This window comes from Ammospiza nelsoni, chromosome 16, assembly GCF_027579445.1.
Source record: "Ammospiza nelsoni isolate bAmmNel1 chromosome 16, bAmmNel1.pri, whole genome shotgun sequence".
Lineage (NCBI taxonomy): Eukaryota > Metazoa > Chordata > Aves > Passeriformes > Passerellidae > Ammospiza > Ammospiza nelsoni.
In genome coordinates this window covers 18,306,728-18,323,853 of record NC_080648.1, presented here as the reverse complement: position 1 = coordinate 18,323,853, position 17,126 = coordinate 18,306,728, and the positions used below count along the sequence as shown (strand labels likewise).

The 17,126-nt window shown below is 44.9% G+C and overlaps 1 protein-coding gene across 2 annotated transcripts; it reads right to left on the bottom strand.

Moving 5' to 3' along the window:
• Positions 1-160: 160 nt before the first annotated feature.
• On the bottom strand, positions 161-16,141 carry HSPA4 (heat shock protein family A (Hsp70) member 4). Of its 2 annotated transcripts, none has more exons than XM_059483441.1 (19): positions 15,960-16,141; positions 11,977-12,034; positions 10,230-10,370; positions 9,907-10,029; positions 9,350-9,449; positions 8,830-8,963; positions 7,284-7,528; positions 6,830-6,906; positions 6,405-6,556; positions 6,134-6,282; positions 5,653-5,786; positions 5,044-5,225; positions 4,596-4,682; positions 3,940-4,092; positions 3,367-3,492; positions 2,538-2,645; positions 2,121-2,240; positions 1,554-1,715; positions 161-1,351 (listed from the first exon to the last, which is right to left on the bottom strand). In XM_059483441.1, the coding sequence occupies exons 1-19, from the start codon at positions 16,064-16,066 to the stop codon at positions 1,154-1,156; spliced, it is 2,556 nt and encodes an 851-aa protein (XP_059339424.1). In that variant the 5' UTR covers positions 16,067-16,141; the 3' UTR covers positions 161-1,153. The 2 variants fall into 2 exon arrangements, with proteins under 2 accessions (XP_059339424.1, XP_059339425.1); XM_059483442.1 differs by having other exon boundaries at positions 6,176-6,282.
• Between the last annotated feature and the right edge of the window lie 985 nt (positions 16,142-17,126).

Genomic DNA, 17,126 nt, shown 5'->3' with positions numbered 1-17,126 from the left:
GAATGAATCACAGCCGCCGCACCCATCCACACCCCGTGGGAAGCCGCACAGCCCCGGAGCAGCCCGGCAGGGCTCCCCGCACACCCCAAGAACCAGGGACACACAGCCCTTCCCTCCACCCCGGCCCCTCTGCATTGCAATCAACAGCTGCAGCAGGTGATCCAGTAGAATCCAGTGCATTTATTTCTTGCAATAACTGAATGGGTGTTTTTCAGCTTTGGATTTTAACACATACAAATTAATTTTTGCAAGTTTAATGACAATCAGTACTAGAAGCAATTCATTGTATAAAGCTCATAGAAAAAAAAAAAAAAAAAAAAAAACCAAACCAAACCAACATATCCATTAGTTCTTGGTTTTCCTGGAAAAAAAGAAACCAAAACAAAAAACCAAGCATTCCAAATGAAGGCCTCGTGGAAGCAAGCATACCCCTGCCAGAAAAAGTTAGGAACAAGTCAGAATCAACTATCAGCATAGGCAGCTGAAATACAAATATTCACTCTTTCTACAAGCAGCTAATTTAACTAAAGACAAGGAGTTTACAGGGCCTAATCAGCTGGGGAGTTTGTGAGAAACCCACTCCCCTGTCCAGGAGCACATTCTGAGTCTGATCTGCAGTCTGGGCTAAGGAATAAAGGTGCTGATGAGCCACCCCCTGCTCTGCAAACCTCCTGTAACCATCAACTGTTCCAGTGCAAATCAGAGTGAGTCCAGAGCAGGCATTCACACCAAACCAAGAGCAATGGAAGACTCTGCCTTTGCTCTCCCCTGCCCTCCCTGGAGTGCCAGTGCTGCAATCCACAGGGAAAGGGAAGAGCAGGGTGCAAATCAGACTTCAGATGTTGCTGTCTCCCTCCTTCAAGGGAGAATTGACTCAGCCTGGACATTAAAAATGGAGAAGCAGCTTATGGCTGTTCCTAGAGGTCTAGTTAGACTACCAAAACTTCTAAATACAATCAATAAAGGCAAACACTGCTGAGCTGAGCGAGTCCTTCACCACCTCCGTGTTCTGACCTGCTGCCCTGCCCAAACCTCTCCAAGAGTTACCAAGAGTGCTGTGGGATTCACTTGCTTCAGTTTGTATTCAGAACGTACAAAGTTGACAACTTAAAGCTTTATTGTAGTTTGCAATAATATAAACAAGTGCTGAAATTCAGTCAATGTCCATTTCTGGAAGCTTCTTGTCGGTGGCTGTGGGGGCAGCGCCCTGCTCGGGGGGCTGGGTCCCGCTCCCGGCGTCGCCCTGCCCGTCCAATGGTCCGTTGGGTTCCGTCGGCTTCTGCTCCTCCTTCGGCAGCTCCACCTTGGGCTTGGGCTTGTTCACTATGGGGTTACAAATACTTGCCAGTTCCTGGAGAACACAGAAAAACCACATCCTTAGAAATGGTTTTATTTCCCACAGTGTAACTTTAACTTTGGAAACCACTGTCGGGAATACTCCCATTGAGGGCTGATGTTCCCTGGTACTTTTGAGATTTCTCACCTCAGAGTTTTCTGAGAGTAATAAACACAGAAACTCATGGAAATACAGTGAGTTATGTAGAAAAACTTACTTTTGCTTTAGACTGTATTTCTTTTGCTTTTATAACTGGGTCCAAAGTAAGACTCCTCTTGTTCTGAAGGTTGAGGTTGTTGTTCATCCACTCCATGGCTTCATTGGTGCTCTTCTCCACCTTTGCCATGTCTGCTTCATCGAGATGCTCATACAGTTCATCCTGCAACACCCAAACAGGAGCAGCTGTATCAGTGTGTGAGCACAAACTGCATCCTGATTTCCTCAAAACTTAGTTTGAGGAAATATACTAAAAGACCATCTAGCCATTTAGCCAAGGGCTGTTGTGGTTAACAAATCAACAGAACTGATCACCCACAGCTCAGTAACAGGAGACTGAAGATCTCCTGCTGCTGGCATTTTGCCTCCATGACAAAATCAACACCTGATTAAAAAAGGACTGAGATGTGGAAGGCCCAAAATCCACTTCTGAAAATCTATTAAACATCAAGAACTCCTAAGCTCACTGGGAGGTTGAACCAGATTTTTGTCTGAAGCAGGTTACCTAAAATTCAGAAAATATTTGTACAATTTGCTTGCATTTTTCAGAAATTAAGTGTGAAAATACCTTTGCTTTGAATGCATGAACAGCTTTCATGTACTGCTGGATTTGCTTCCCCAAGTCCTCAAATGCTTTTGGTCTTTCCTCTGATTCTTGGAATCTTGCCTGAATAGGCTGACCCAGAGTCTGAAACAAAGTACAACAGGTATCAAAACTCACGGAGCATCACTGAAGGATCCTCAGGGTTTGACAGGATACATCAATTTTCCTGAACTCCTCAGAACTCTGACTCTTCCCTCAACTGACAGCAAAGACTGAGCCTCCCTCAGCCCTGTTGTTACAGGTCTGTTGGAGTTCTAGTCCCCACACACAATGCAGAGCAGGCTGTTGTTACCTCAGAATCAGCAGACCCCACACAGCTCCTCGCTGGAACAAAGTTCTCCAGCTTTGGTAAATTCCCATGGGAATGTAAAAACCACTCACCTTCAGTTCTGCCAATTTATCAATGTATATTTGTTTGGGCTGGTCTTCACCATCTTCATAAAGCCAATTTTCTGTATCTTCTAGCTTCAGTGTGAAGCTATTGCGGTCCTGCAGACACACACACAAAACAGGCAGGTGACACCATTTATTAGGTGACAAGTGGCATTAAATGCTACCTAGAACCTTTCTGGAAGGCTTGTATTTTTAGAATATAAAGAACTCTGTCTGGAACTCTTTATCCTATTTTAGTGAAAAATAAGAAATAAAATATTCTTCTGTAGAGCTTTGTGGTAGATTCCAAGCCCAAGGAAGAGCCATGTGTGACAGCCACATTTCAGATCAAATACTGTCACATCAAAGGATTTTTTGTCCCCCGCACGCTTGCATTGTCATTACATGAGCAAGCCTGAGAACAGAGGGAAACACTTCTTTTACAAAGGTGCCATAAATGTCACCTGGCATGTCCCAGTTTGGGCTCTGCAGACACCTGGCTGGCAAAGCTCCACTGCAGTCAATGGAGATGCAGCCAGGTGCTCAAAGGTTCATCCCTAGAAGCAGAGTTAAATCCATTACACACCAAGCTCCTTCAGCACAACAGGGAAAGCTGACTAATACTGCCAAGAGATTTTTAGGCAACCAGTTCAGATACAGGTGCCCACATTTAGTAGATTATCATCAGAGGCAGAGAGGTTACAATTATTTCTTTAAATTTAAAGTTTGAATATGTAACTTATATAAATATAGTATGTGATACAGGCCAAGAGTCACTAAATCCAACTGCTGATTGTACCTGTACAATTTATCAGGACAGTCAAGCAGCAATACTCACATCCTCACTGACGAATTTCTCATAAACACCGCAGAGTTTGTCTCTCATTTCATACACGTACTCCTCCACTGCATTCTTGGCATCATTCCTCTCTTTCTCCAGCTTATCCTGCATTATCATCTTACCCTGTGAACAAAGTGTCAAATTAATTGGCTAAAAAGCTCTTTTAACATTTATTTCCAGGACACCTTGTTAGCAAAGCTCAAACCAGATCAAGATTTTGCAAAACTGTGATTTACAGAACACAGCACATGACTGAAAACTGATTTCAGTTTTGGGTGTGATGTCCAGTACAGCACAGGACAATCCTCCTCCAGCTGAGGAACCTCCTCCACCTTGTACCTGCAGGTGATAGTGGATGTTTTTTGCAGAACAGCCCTCTGAGAGTGACAGCTCCCCTGGCCAAGAGCAATGAATGTATTCTGCCTCCACGGGGCACTGTTGTTCACCTCAGACTTCTGCTTGTTTTATTCCTTTTAATCCTTTCCTTGACTTTCCTTAACCATTTGAATGAAAAACAGCATTTCTGGAGACCAACAGGTGACATCTTTAGCTTGGGCAAGAAGAGTTTACCTCGTTCTCAATGAACAAGTTGAGCATGTCCTTCCCTATCTGCCACACCAGCTGGTTCTCGATGGGAAGGTCCACTGTGGTCGTCTTCACTTTGGCCTTCTTGGCCTGAGGTGGCTGATCCACTTTCTTGTCCTTTGAGTCAGCCTGAGAAGTCTGCATTAAAATAGAATTACATTCACAGTAAAAACAGCATCACCACTCAATTCAAGTGGAGCAGTCAAGATTTACATCAGAAAAACTGAGTTAGCATCTCAACAAGAGAACCAAGCACTCCCTGCCATTCTGACACCTCAGCTGCTGAAGCCTGAGACAATTAATGCAGACAATTAATAAACTGACCTTTTCTGGGCACTCTATATTCATAGGGGATGGTGCTCATGGCAGAAACCTGTTCTAGTATTCAAGTTATTGAAAACTAGATGATTATTTCTTCCCTGAACAGGAGAGTTCCCCCATTTTATCAGTACCAGGTCACCTGACAGGTCTGCAGTTATCAGTGCCATTTGTGTCCTTTCTAAAGCTCTAATCACAATAGACCACCAGTGCACTGAAATAAATGTTCAGCTTCCAGAACTATGATAAAGGCAGCAGATGTGCTCACACTCCTCATATTGTCACAAATCTCATGAAAATAAAGTCTCAAATGCTCCTCTTACCTCCATTTCTTCAGACTCTGCCTTATTTTCAGGCTGGGTTTGCTGTTGCTCTTCAGTCTTTTGTTGCTCCTCGTCTACTTGCATCTTCTGGAATTCAGAGAGATCCAATTTCACACATTAAACAAACACAGATCACTGCTTCAGTTCCTAGGCTGATCCCTTAACATCTCTAATGCTCTTTAGGCAAAACAAACAGAATGAAAACTGCAGGAATAAATTATGAGCTCCCAGTCTTTGCTCCAGCAATTCACGGCCCCATTAGTAAGAATTCGATCTACACCTCAAGTCCTGGTTTCAAGAGATCTGTCACTGGTGTAATATACTACAATGAGTACTCAGTCTCAGATTTCAGCTGTGGGCATGTCTAGTAAATCCTTACACATGCCTGAGCCCCCGCCAGCTGTGCTTTGTGGGGATTGTGAGCAGCTGGGAGCAGTGAGTCCGTTACCTCTTCCTCCTTCGCGTGCTGATCCGTCTCCATTGGCTCCTCGTTCTCATCAGATTTATGAACCTCCACCAGAGATGCACTTGAAACACTGAAGATGCCATGGATATTTATTCTGACTTTGACTTTCACTTTGGAACTGGATCCATCTGTTTGAGGAGTGACCTTCTGAACCAAGAAGTGAGCTATACAGAGGGAAAAAACCCAAACACTTTTGATTAACCTCAGTTCTGAATGCAAAGCAAACCCCGACTGCTGCTGACACAGCTCACTGCAATGTGCTCAGGGAATGTTAAAACCTACTCAAGTTGGAAAACCCAGATTTTTTACTCAGCAATGCTGGGGCACAGCTATTGGGAATTCTCTGTCAAACCTGGTGTTACTTTTATCAAAGCAAAAGACTGCACAACTCTCAGGGTGGCTCTTCAATTTGCTCCAATATTAGGATGCTCTTTTTGCCCATAAACTTCATCCTACTCCACCTATTTTACTGAAAATTCCTTTGAAATATTGTCCTGAGAGCATTTGCAGTAGGCTGCATGTCCAGACTACATAATTAGACAGAAAAGGCTTGAAACACAGAAAAGATTTTTAGTACAAAATGGTGCTAACCTATAGCAGGGTCTGGGTAAGGCAGCTCCTTGGGGGAACTGTAGTAGGCCTCCAGAGTGAAGGGCTCCTTCCTGTAGAAAGTGAGGACCTTGGAAAAGGGAGCAGGGTGGTTCTTGGGGAAGACCTCACAGTCACTGCAAGAGAAAATACAGCCTGTGTTCAGTGTGACAACACAGCAGGTTAAGGTAAAAAAACATTTCTAGATACTCTTAGGGAAAAAGCTTCCTTAAGAAGTGACAAGGCTGTCCTATCTTTCAGGTTAATAACACAACAGCCACGCAGGAAGTACCAAACTGCCACTCAACCTTGGTTTTGTTTTCTGCCATCATTAACTTCAGAAGTATCAAAACTGGAAGTGTTAAATAAGCACTTAACCCTGGAAATACCCTGTTCTAAGGGTATTTACTGACATTTGTTATTTACTCTAACCATCAGCAGCAATTTTAAGCTGTAACATGCAAGAAGATTGTACTGGTTGTACCTTAGGTCTTTGTAACATGCAAGAAGATTGTACTGGCTGTACCTCAGGTCTTCCCCTGCTGGTGAATTCCATCGCAAGGAGATGGGGTACGGTATCAAATCAGTGATAGAAAACTCTCTCACTTTGAAAGCCGGGGACAAAATTGCACACTGCAAGAGCACAAAAGCCACATTACAGATGCTCAGACTTTAGGTGAACAAGCATTTCATTCAGCAAGTAGCTATTGATGCTGCTTAATATTCTCACAGCAAGAGCAAACAGCACTTTTTACCTGCAGTGCACAGCCTCGTGCCACAGCCTCATCTGCATTCAGGGTCGTACTGACTTCTTTGCCAAAAAATTTACTGATCTTATCTTTGACAGCAGGAATTCTTGTGGTACCACCAACTATCTCTACTGCATAAATATCCTCCTTCTTCAACCCTAGAAAGGAGTCAGACAATAGATGAAATGTTTCTCTTTCACATTAATACACCGACATCATAAACCAGAAGTTTTAATAGACCAACTTTAGGCTAAGTTTCTAAGCAGTAAAAGTTTCAGCTCTTAGCTTGAGTGAGAAAGTTTTTTAATCTTGTAACTCCTAAGCACAAAACCATTGTTTGTGGAAAACCCTTGTGTCCAACATGCAGAGGCAGCCTGCACTCTGGCTGGCTCCTGTCTCATGCACAGCAGCCCCCACACAGCCCCACTTACTGGCTTGCTCCAGCACGCTGCGAAGGGGCGGCTCCACTCTTGCCAGGAGTCCTTCACACATCTCTAAAAATTTGCTTCTGTTGGAAGAATCCATAAACAAAGCTCCAGCACACCATAAGCAACATTGCAAACAGGATGCCCAACTGAAGGAATGCCATTTCACTGTGTACTGCAGGGTTTTCTCTCCCCCAGTCCTAGCTTTATACTTTATTATGTTCTCCCAGACAAAACCTGGTTCCAGTAACCCTGGCATCCTATCAACATTCCCAGCCCTCCCTCCTAACTCAAGGCCACTGACCAGGCTCTAAACACTTTCATTTCTAGCAGCATTCCTGCACATGCTGCTCTTTGATTTCTCACCTCCCTTCAGCCATAAAAGCTGACACTTCATACCAAGTTTTTAACTTCCTGAAGGGCACTCTGAAGTGTCCCACTGTAGAGCAGCCAATGTTACCTGTTCATGGTTCCAGACACATCTATGTCATTCATGAAGCACTCTATGTTCATGGGCAAGTCAGAGGCATTGGCACTCATCAGCTTCTTCAGCCTCTCACATTCCTGGTACAGCCTCAGCAGTGCTCGGATCTTGGACTTGATGTCCAGTTTGTATTTCTTCCCAAACTCCTCACAAAAGTATTCCACCAACACCTCATCAAACTTCCTGCCTCCAAGGGTTGTATCGAACGCTGTAGCAAGAACCTTAAAGGAAGGGAACCCTTCAGTACCCGTTCAATGTGCCATTACCCAATGAAAGCAATCAGCAGTTCGCATCAAAGCAGTGCTTTGTTTCAAATGTAGTTCAACTCTAAGTCAAAGAAATCAGCCTTCCTGGAATGAGGTGACAACTGCTTTAAAAGGAATTTAGGGAGATTGGGCGGGACTTAGAAACACAATCTGTTCCATAGCTGGTGCTGGGAGCAGATCTCTGTTCCAAATTCTGCTTAGCCACTGTCAGTTTGAGTCATATCCCAGTTTAATATTTGATGCCTCCTAAGGGTGGAACATGCTTACCCAAAGCTAAAAATAAAACAGAAAGAGAATAAATGGTATTAACTCTTAAAACAGGTGCTCCTTTTTGATGAAGGAATTATCTGCAAAGAACACCTGTAGTCCACCCACCTCAGCTCATTCTGCTCTGTAAACACACCAGGAATTTATTTTTTTAGGAACAGAAATCATTACCCTCAATAGCCCTTCAGATGGCTTTGGCCTCTACACTGGCTAACAGCCCTGCACTCTGGGCCCCAAAGCATCCTTTCCACACTGCCATGGCTTCCAAGTTTAAAAATCAAATCCAAGAGAAACACACAGTTTACATTACCTCACATAAATAAAACTATGAGAAAACAAGTGTTGTCAGAACATTTCTCTGCTTTTCACTACCTCATGCTTTAAATTCTGCATCTGTTTCTCCAGCCAGTCATGAGAAAGATACGGTAACTGCAAAGTCCAGATTGTAATAATTAACAATAATAATAAAATGCCAGTAAGAAATGTTAGTGTTTGCTGCAAAACAGCTTTGGCAGTGTACACTCACAAATACACTGCCATCTGCTGAGCTTCCACTGGCAGCTTAAAGCAATCAGGAATGATTCTTCATTGTACATGAGCACCACAGTGAGGGCTCAGAAACAATGTCTGTCACTTACATCACTGCAGGAATTCCTGCTTCAACACCAGATCTCATGACTGAACTGGAGTATTTTTCTGAAAGCAGCACAGTCAGATATGATAATTTCTGAATAAACCATTTAATCCAGGTTTTTTATTCTTCGCCAGAGTCTGCTGATTAAGGCATGTTTGCTTCCTCCACACACTGCTCAAAAGCTCTCTAGTTCCCTGCCCTACTTTTTGCTCCAGACAAAATACAATCTTAAGAACAACACTGAGCTGTGTGGATGCCCCTCTGTGAAGCCAGGCAGGCTTGCCTGCCACAGTCCATGGGTGTGCTGATGAATGTTCTACAGATAATCAAAATGGATGTGTAACAGCTTGTTTACTTTCAGTTTGCCTTTGTTGAATGCACAAACAGAAACTTGATATGCAGAATGCCCCATGTCCACAAAAACAACGTTCCGTGGCTTTTCTTCCAAGGCAGGCAGGTCTGGCTTATAGATCCCATATGCAAGTGCAACTACAGAAATAAAAGCATAATTAGGACATAGAGCTTTGTAATTATCAAGAAATAACTGGTAATCAGGAATCAACACTAGCATTTCATTGTGCCCCTCAAGCTACAGACACTGAATAAACAGAATTCTCAATGCTAAAGAAACACAGAAGAACATTAAACAGTACCACCCCTCCCTCAGCTGCACTGAAACAGGTATTCACCAAATATTGTTATGTCTTTGTAAAGCAATGAAAAAACAGACCTGAATTTAAGAAACTATCTGATCAACTCATCTATTCCAAGTGTATAAAACCAGCTGTAATTCCAGAAAGCAAGGCTCACTGGCAGAATAAAAGCCTTTTCATGGAGTAAAACTGCAACACTGAGTGAGGCACAGGAAGAATTACCTGCAGTTGTTTCATTGATTAGTTTCAGACAGTTGAGACCAGCAATCTGGGTAGCATCCATCACAGATCTCCTTTCTGCATCTGTGTAGAAACAAGGAACCTGCAAGGAGGTCAGAGAGCCACTATTAACATTATTAATATTTCCAGGAGCCACTTTCAGGAAACAGTTACAAGGGTGGACAGGACAGTGAGCTCATGTAGCACAGGCCTCCTTCAAATGCAATGCTCATTTCAGTTGCAATAGAAGAACAGCAAAAAAAAAAATTATATAAAGACAAAGTTCTTTTTTCTATTCCATATCACAAGCCACTCATTTCTGGAGCATGTAATCAGAAATAGGAATCAAATATTATTTACGCTGCTAATCAGCTGCATTTTAAGACCACTAATGATACAAGTCTAGTTTCCAAGAGGTGTAAGATTCAGTTTAAACAGAAAAGAAAGATACCTGGACATTCAAGTTTACTGGTCAATTGAATCAGATTTAATTTAATGCTGCAGCACTTCAGTTCAGACAGTAACTAAGTTCTGTGTGTTTTGCTGGATTCCATACTTACAGAAACAACACAGTCAACCACAGGCTTCTTAAGAGCATTCTCAGCAGTCTCCTTTAATTTGGTCAGAAGCATTCCTGTCACCTGCTCAATTGTAAAGTTTCTTTCTTCTTCCATATACATGGCCTTCAAATAAAAATTGTGCACACTCATTACACTGCAGTGGAACCCATGCACCATCCCCATTATCAGCCTTTTATTCCCTTCCCTATTAAGGCTTTCCATTCAAAAGAGAACACAAACCACAGTGAGCAGATTCAAAACAGAGAAATAAAAGGAAACTTTATCAGTTTCCTCCTCTGGCTCCTCAAACATGCCATACTTACCCTGATGCCAGTTGAGCCTGTTGGCAGCTGGACAAGTTCATAGGCAAGGCTTGCTTTTTCAGCTTGAACAAAGGGATCTGAGAATGCACGACCATGAAATCTTTTAAAACTTTGTACTGTATTCTTTGCATTTGAAATAACCTAGAGGAAAAGAAATCTTTAATACAACGTGGCAGGGGAACATCTGAATTTCAAACAGAAGACAGAGTTTTGTTCTCATGCTTCTCCCACCAGAGTATTTTTGTCATTTGTATCTTAACAGCATCTGGGCAGGTGCTGGGAGGCAACTTCCCTCTGGTTGCTCAGGGAACCTACAGCAATTTGAGATGGAAAATAAAATGTACACTAAAAACTGAGCCAAGTCTATAAAATATTGATTACAACACACTCAAATTTCATAGTGCACGTGTAGGAAACTCTTTAGAACTGTTAGCAAAATCTCTTTCCCACTCACCTGTTCTCTACCCCCTACCTTTCTACAATCAGTTATTGCCCAAACATAACAAGCACATGGATGTAAACTCCAGCTCAGGTTCATCACATGCACATGACACTCAACACACAGATATTCTCACAAAAGACCTCTCAAAAGGACCTGCTCATGAAGCTTTAGGAGGTCAGGAGCACCTTGATTTAACTGACAAAAGGTGGACTGACTTTCATTACCAGCAGAGATCAGCACAGAGAAGTGAAAGCCCATCCCAGCTGGCTTCACACAGCACAAGTGAAGGGAACTGTGTCACCGACAGCAGAGCGAGGCACGCACTGAAAACCACAGGCACTGAGAGAGCAGACAGGCACTGTTCCACAGAGTTACCTGGGATCTGGGCTCAGGCAGGTTCTACCTCCTAAGTAACTTGGCCTGGATGTCTCTAAGTTTAGTCTGTGCAGGACACACTCATCTCTACAGGGCTCTGCACCAATGGATTTCGTTAAGCTAAGCAGACTCAATTCCAGAAAAAACAGCTGTGTTTGGTTCTAGTACAGTTGTGCTGTTCTTGAATAACATGGCTGTGTCCAGGGGTTTTTGTATTTTAGGTAAAAAATCTTCACACATCTCTAGGCTTTTTAGGCTAAGAAAAAACAACTGTTTGACTAGTCACTTCCTGCAGAAGACTTGAAAAAAATAAATCATCTTTTATAGGGGTTAGTTACACAGCAACATAAAATGTGATACAGCAAGACCCAAATACCATGAGTAGAAAAAATCTTCTTAACTTCTTCCCAGTCCTTAAATTACATTTACCTGCCTACAGCAACAGAAATTCAGACTATGGGCAAGAACACCCAAGAGAGATATTTAGGTTGCAATTCAGCCACAAAGGGTCAAGAAAGCTTTATCTATTTACACTCAAATATGCCTCCTTTCTGCCAAAACCATGCACTTAAGGGAATTCTATAGAACAGAGTCACGTAATTAAAAGCCATCATAAAGCACAGGGACTGGAACAAACTGGGACAGGGTGAAGCATCACTTGTGAATTCAGGTTCACAACTTGAAAAAAAAAATTAGTAGCTATCAGAATTTCTTAAGAGGCACAGCTTTATTTTGTACACTTCATTATGTGCAAGGATCAACCCTGAGATTTCCCTGCCAGATGACAAAGCAGCGGCCCATGGTGAACAGCTGAGAGCAGCTCAGCTGTTCTCTGGTTAGGGAGGCACAGCAGCTCGGGGACATCTGTTATCTGCAGTGACAAACCCCACAGCGCTGCTCTGAAGTGTTCTACCCAAACCCCACACTCACCTGGCTCTTGGCTGCAGCACCAATGGAGCGATTCTTGGGCCCAAAGGATATACAGGCTCTGCAAGGAAGAGAGAGCTCAGTCAGTGACTCTACAGCTGCACACCTACTGCACATCTGCTGGGTAAAAATACTGGTACTGTCTGGAAGGTCACTGTAATTAATATGATTTGGTCCATTAAAACCGTTGGTCACTCGCTGCAATCTGTGCATGGAAGGTTCTGTGGATTCTGTGAAAAACAGGCACCATAACTGCATTTAAACCAGCAGCAGCCCCCCTGCAGCACAGCCTAACCCCAGGCTCACCCATGCTCTCCAAGCCTCCCACCTGAGCACTGACTGGGCACAGCCCTACCTCAGTAACTGCCCGTGTGTGTGATGCGCTCAGGGATAAGCCGGTAGCTATAGCACGGGGAACATTCGACTGTTCACACACAAACACGAGGTAAATCAGGTATTACAGAAATCATTCCTACATGTCTGCAGCACATGCTAACTAAGCTTTCCAGGTTAAGGGAAACCCTTCAAGGGCAGAAAGAAACTACCCGCAGAGAAAGATTGGTCTTTCAGTTTCATCTGTACCCACTGAAACAACATGGGGCACAGAAAGAGAAATTATGTTTTACTCTCCCCTGCTTTGTGACAGCCTGCAGTTCTGAATAGAGAAATTCTCCTTTTAGGAGAAATTCCTCAGCTGATTAAACCTCTTGATTTACATATTTAACAACTGTAGGAGCCCTAACAAAACAAAATCCAGCCCTCTAATCCAAGCTGTTCATACCACTGAGGTAAACTTGGTGGGGGGAGCCCTGCCATTAGGTAAGCAGATCTTTACTGCTCACACAACATGCCAGCTAAGTCTAATTAAGCTGCTCTCCATGCAGCAGGTTAAGAATCTGCTTTACAGCAGGGTGATGCCACAGGGCTGCTACACAAAACATTCCAGCTCAGCCTGAGGTTTGGAACTGGGTGTTCCAAGCAGAAACTAACCAAAACCAACCCGAAGGCTGGGGTGACAGAATTGCATTGGGTTTGTATCTCCTTCCAATTTATTAACAACTTCACAAATGCTACAAGGCCTACCCTGAAGTATGTGCTGCAACAGAATGAACATTTCTGAATAAATCTGCAGCTGTTTGAAACAACTATTTGTGACATTAGTTAAAAAAAAGCTAAGTTTGTGCTCCGCAGACCCTCAGGCCCACATCAATGGAACAGGAGGTAAAAACCTAATGAGCCCAGAGCAGGGAGCTGGTTATGAATTCACTCTGGTCTCCTGAAAGGAATTAAGACATGAATTGTGTCCTTCTCTTGGAAAAAACAAATCCAGCTACTTCACTGCTGAATTTACAAATCAAGATCCCCTCACTAACACAAATGCACAAATTTAGATGAGAGCCCTGGCAGGGACCCAGCACAGAAGTGAGTGAAATTAGGAAGGAGGGAGAGAAGGAAGAATTTTCAACCAGTCTCATTCCCCAAATCAGTTCACAAGAACCAGTAAACTCATGAAATACAAATTGCATTATTACACAATTTCTGGGAGCTGAAAAACTAACCAGTGCACTTTAAGTAGAAACATTCACAGTGAAGGTCATCAGAGGTCTAATGAAACAAGTTCAGAAAGTTAAAATCTCTGCTTCGCATACCTGGAGGCACCTGCTCACCCTCCCACCCACTGCCACTTCCTGGGAAGGTCCCCTGTCCCCTGACAGTTCATGTCCCCTGCACCGATCACCAGCACCAGCCCCAAAATGTCCATCACAATGATTTCACTTAACTCAAGGCCCTTCATCCTACAGAAATAATTAAACTATCTTATTTTTATTTCTCAGTTTCTACTACCTTTCTCTCTACCACTTTTCCATGTCCAAAGACAAACACAGTTTGCACAGCTTTGGGATGTACAAGTTCAAATTTTACAGCACTCCAGAAGAATCCAGGTACCAGAGCTGAAGACAGATTTTGTGGGAGTGTCATCTGTGCCACTGAACTCAGCCCAATGCACTCAGGGGGGTTTATTTTAATAACACAAATTATTACACTAACACACACAAAACACAGTGTTTAACCCTGACCACGAGCCAGTGCCTGAGGAAACCTGTCACTACACCTTGCATGACTTCCCCCCTGTAACAACTGCTCAGCACTGATTTTTGAGCCAGGCTTCTGATTCCAAGTCACTTAAAAACCATGCAGGAGTTCTTTTAATAGAAGGGTCTGCTTGCAGAATGCTTTTCTGCATTCCCTCAGAACAGCACCTGGAGATTAAGCCCTGCTAAAACCCTCTCATTTGCATTTTGCTCATTTTTTTCCAATTTCACTTCAGGCTCCCATAACTGAACTATTTCCCAAGAGATGCACCATGTCAGATATTTTATTTAGCTCATCTCCTTCAACAAGGGAGATTTGTGCTCACATCTCAAATATACAGATATATTTATCAGCAGGACTTCAAGTCCATGAGGGTCAAATACCTACAGCTATTAGAAACCTGCTCTGACCCTCTCTACATTCAATATTTTCCCAGAACATCTAACCTTTAAATTTCCACGTTATTGAGAACACTTAAGAGATCTCCAGATACTCGGGCACACATGCTGAATTCAAAATTTCCTTCTCCATTTATTCATTGCTTAGAGACAGGAGCAAGCAAACAGTGATGTATGGTCTAATGAGAAGCAAGGTCACTCTGGGCTTTCTGAGGTGATGTGAGGGACCTAAAACAGCCCAAACATCAAAGATGATGCAGCTGTCTCACCGAGACAGTCACTTCAGGATCTGCTCAAATAGAGCCACACTGCAACAGAGGGGAAGCTCCAGAAACAGTTTTAGGGCTAGAATTTACTGACCACATTGTACCATGGAATCATGGATTGAGAGGGACCTTAAAGCTCATCCAGTCCCCCTGCCATGGGCAGGGACATCCCCCCACAATCCAGTTGTTCCAAGCTTCACGCAGCCTGGCTTTGGGCACTGCCAGTCATCCAGGGGCAGCCACAGCTTCTCTGGGCACTCTGTGCCAGAGCCTCCTACTCTTCACAAGCAAAAATTTCTTCCCAATATCCAATCCAGACCTCCTCTCCATTAGTTTTGAAGCCATTCCCCTTGTCCTGGCACTGCAGGCTGCTGAGCAGCTTTCCAAACTCTGATCCCAGGACAAGCCATGGCTCACTCACACCAAGCCCGGCACCAGCCCAGGCCAGCTCAGCCCTCCCCGGTCCTGCTGTGCTGGGACCGCAGGGGAATGACAGTCGTACTCCCAGAACACGGCGTACGAACACACAGGGAATTAAAGTCTGGCACTTCCAGCAGCCAGGGATGCTTTTCTCTACGCTCACAGCCCCTGTCCTTCTAGTCCAAGGGCAGAGCCCCGCCTCGGGGGGGACAAACCGGCCGTACTGCACCGAAAGGCTGGGGGAGCCGGGGCTGCTCAGCCTGGCAATGAGCAGCTTGTGCGGACACCTCGGAGCGTCTTGCAGCGTCTCAAGGGGCCACAAGGAAACCGGAGAGGGACTCTGCATCAGGAACCGGACTGACAGCACAAGGGGGAACGGCTTCGACTGAAAGAAGGGAAATTTAAATTAGATGTAGGGTAGAAATTCTTCTCTGTGAGGGTCAGGAGGCATTGCCCACAAGAACTGTGGTTGCCCCATCCCTGGGAGTATTCGAGGTCAGGCTGGACGGGATTTGGAACAACCTGGGATGGTGGAAGGGGTCCCTGCCCAAGGCAGAGGGGTAGAACTGAATGAGCTTCAAGGTCCCTTCCACTCCCTTAGCATCCTATGATTCTGTGATTCTACGAAAGGCAGCTGAGCGGGCCTCCCGAAGCCCCGTCCGTGCCCACCGCGCTTTACCGCATCTCCGCGAGCACTTTATACCTCCGCTCCTCCCGGCCCCGCCACTTCTCTCCCTCCCCGGCCCCGCCACGCCGGGCCCCGCGGGCGCCTTGCCGCCGCCTCAGCGCGGCTCCCGGGCTCACTCACGGCGTGCAGCGGTCGCTGTACTCGTTGGCGACAGTCTCGATGCCGCCGGCGCGGGCCACAGCCACGTAGCAGCTCTGGAAGCCCAGGTCGATGCCCACCACGGACATGGCGGCGGCGCTGAGGGGGGAGCGCGGTACCGGCAATTCTCGAAAGATCCCGTCGGGCCGCGGCCGCGCCGGCGCTGAGGGCGGCCGAGATCTCGCGAGAGCGCGGGGCGCGCGGCGGGGCTGAGGGCGGACGCTCTGGGCGGGCTCTGAGGGCGCTCGGCGCCTTCCCCTTCGCCGAAGTTCTTTCCTTGCGTCAGGAATGGCAGAAAAAGGCGACAAAGGCGCAACTTGGCAGCACTGCAAAGGTCGCTGAGTTGTTGCCCTCAGTCCGAAGCGGTCGGTGCCACAGAAAAGTTGTTCAGTGAAACTTTTTCTTGCCCGTGATGTAAAGACTTGAGGGTGACAGATGTGGATGGGAACAGCGCACACACCATGAGATGTAATGATTTTACAAGTACAGTCTCTAGAAACACAGTTTTTGTAGAAAAGGACTTCAACGCCTCCTTAGAATTTTTCATTTGCGATTCAGACATCACTTGAAATGTCCAAGGCCAGGCTGGACAGGACTTGGAACACTGGGATAGCAGAAGGAGTCCCTGGCCATGGCAGGGGTGGAATGGGGTGAGCTTTAGGGTCCTTAAAACACAAACCATTCTGGAATTCGTGTTCTGATTATTCCTGAATTTAAGGGATTGGTGGATTCATCCTAACACAAACCTAACCTTGATAGTTACATCTGTGAGTTTCGTGAAACTGAATGTTTAGGAATACTTTGAATTCCATGATGAAACACGCCAAAAGCTGCGTGGCAGTGCAGTGTGTCACCAACAGTGCGTTACCAAGGGCCCAGTGCTGCATTTACACGGCTTCTCCTTGTGTCAGTGACACAGAACACACACCCAGAGACACTCTGGGGCAGGCAGGAGGGACTCCTGCCCCAGAGCCATTGCCTGCCTCAGCCATTCCAATCTGGCAGCTGCAGGGGGCTGGGAATTGCCTCAGGAATTGCATCACGGTACTAATGACAGAATATTAATGAAGTGTTTGACCTCGGGCGTCCTTGTGATGCCTGAAGTTTTAGCTTTCATATTTTCCAGACTGCACTGCATTGGTTTATAAC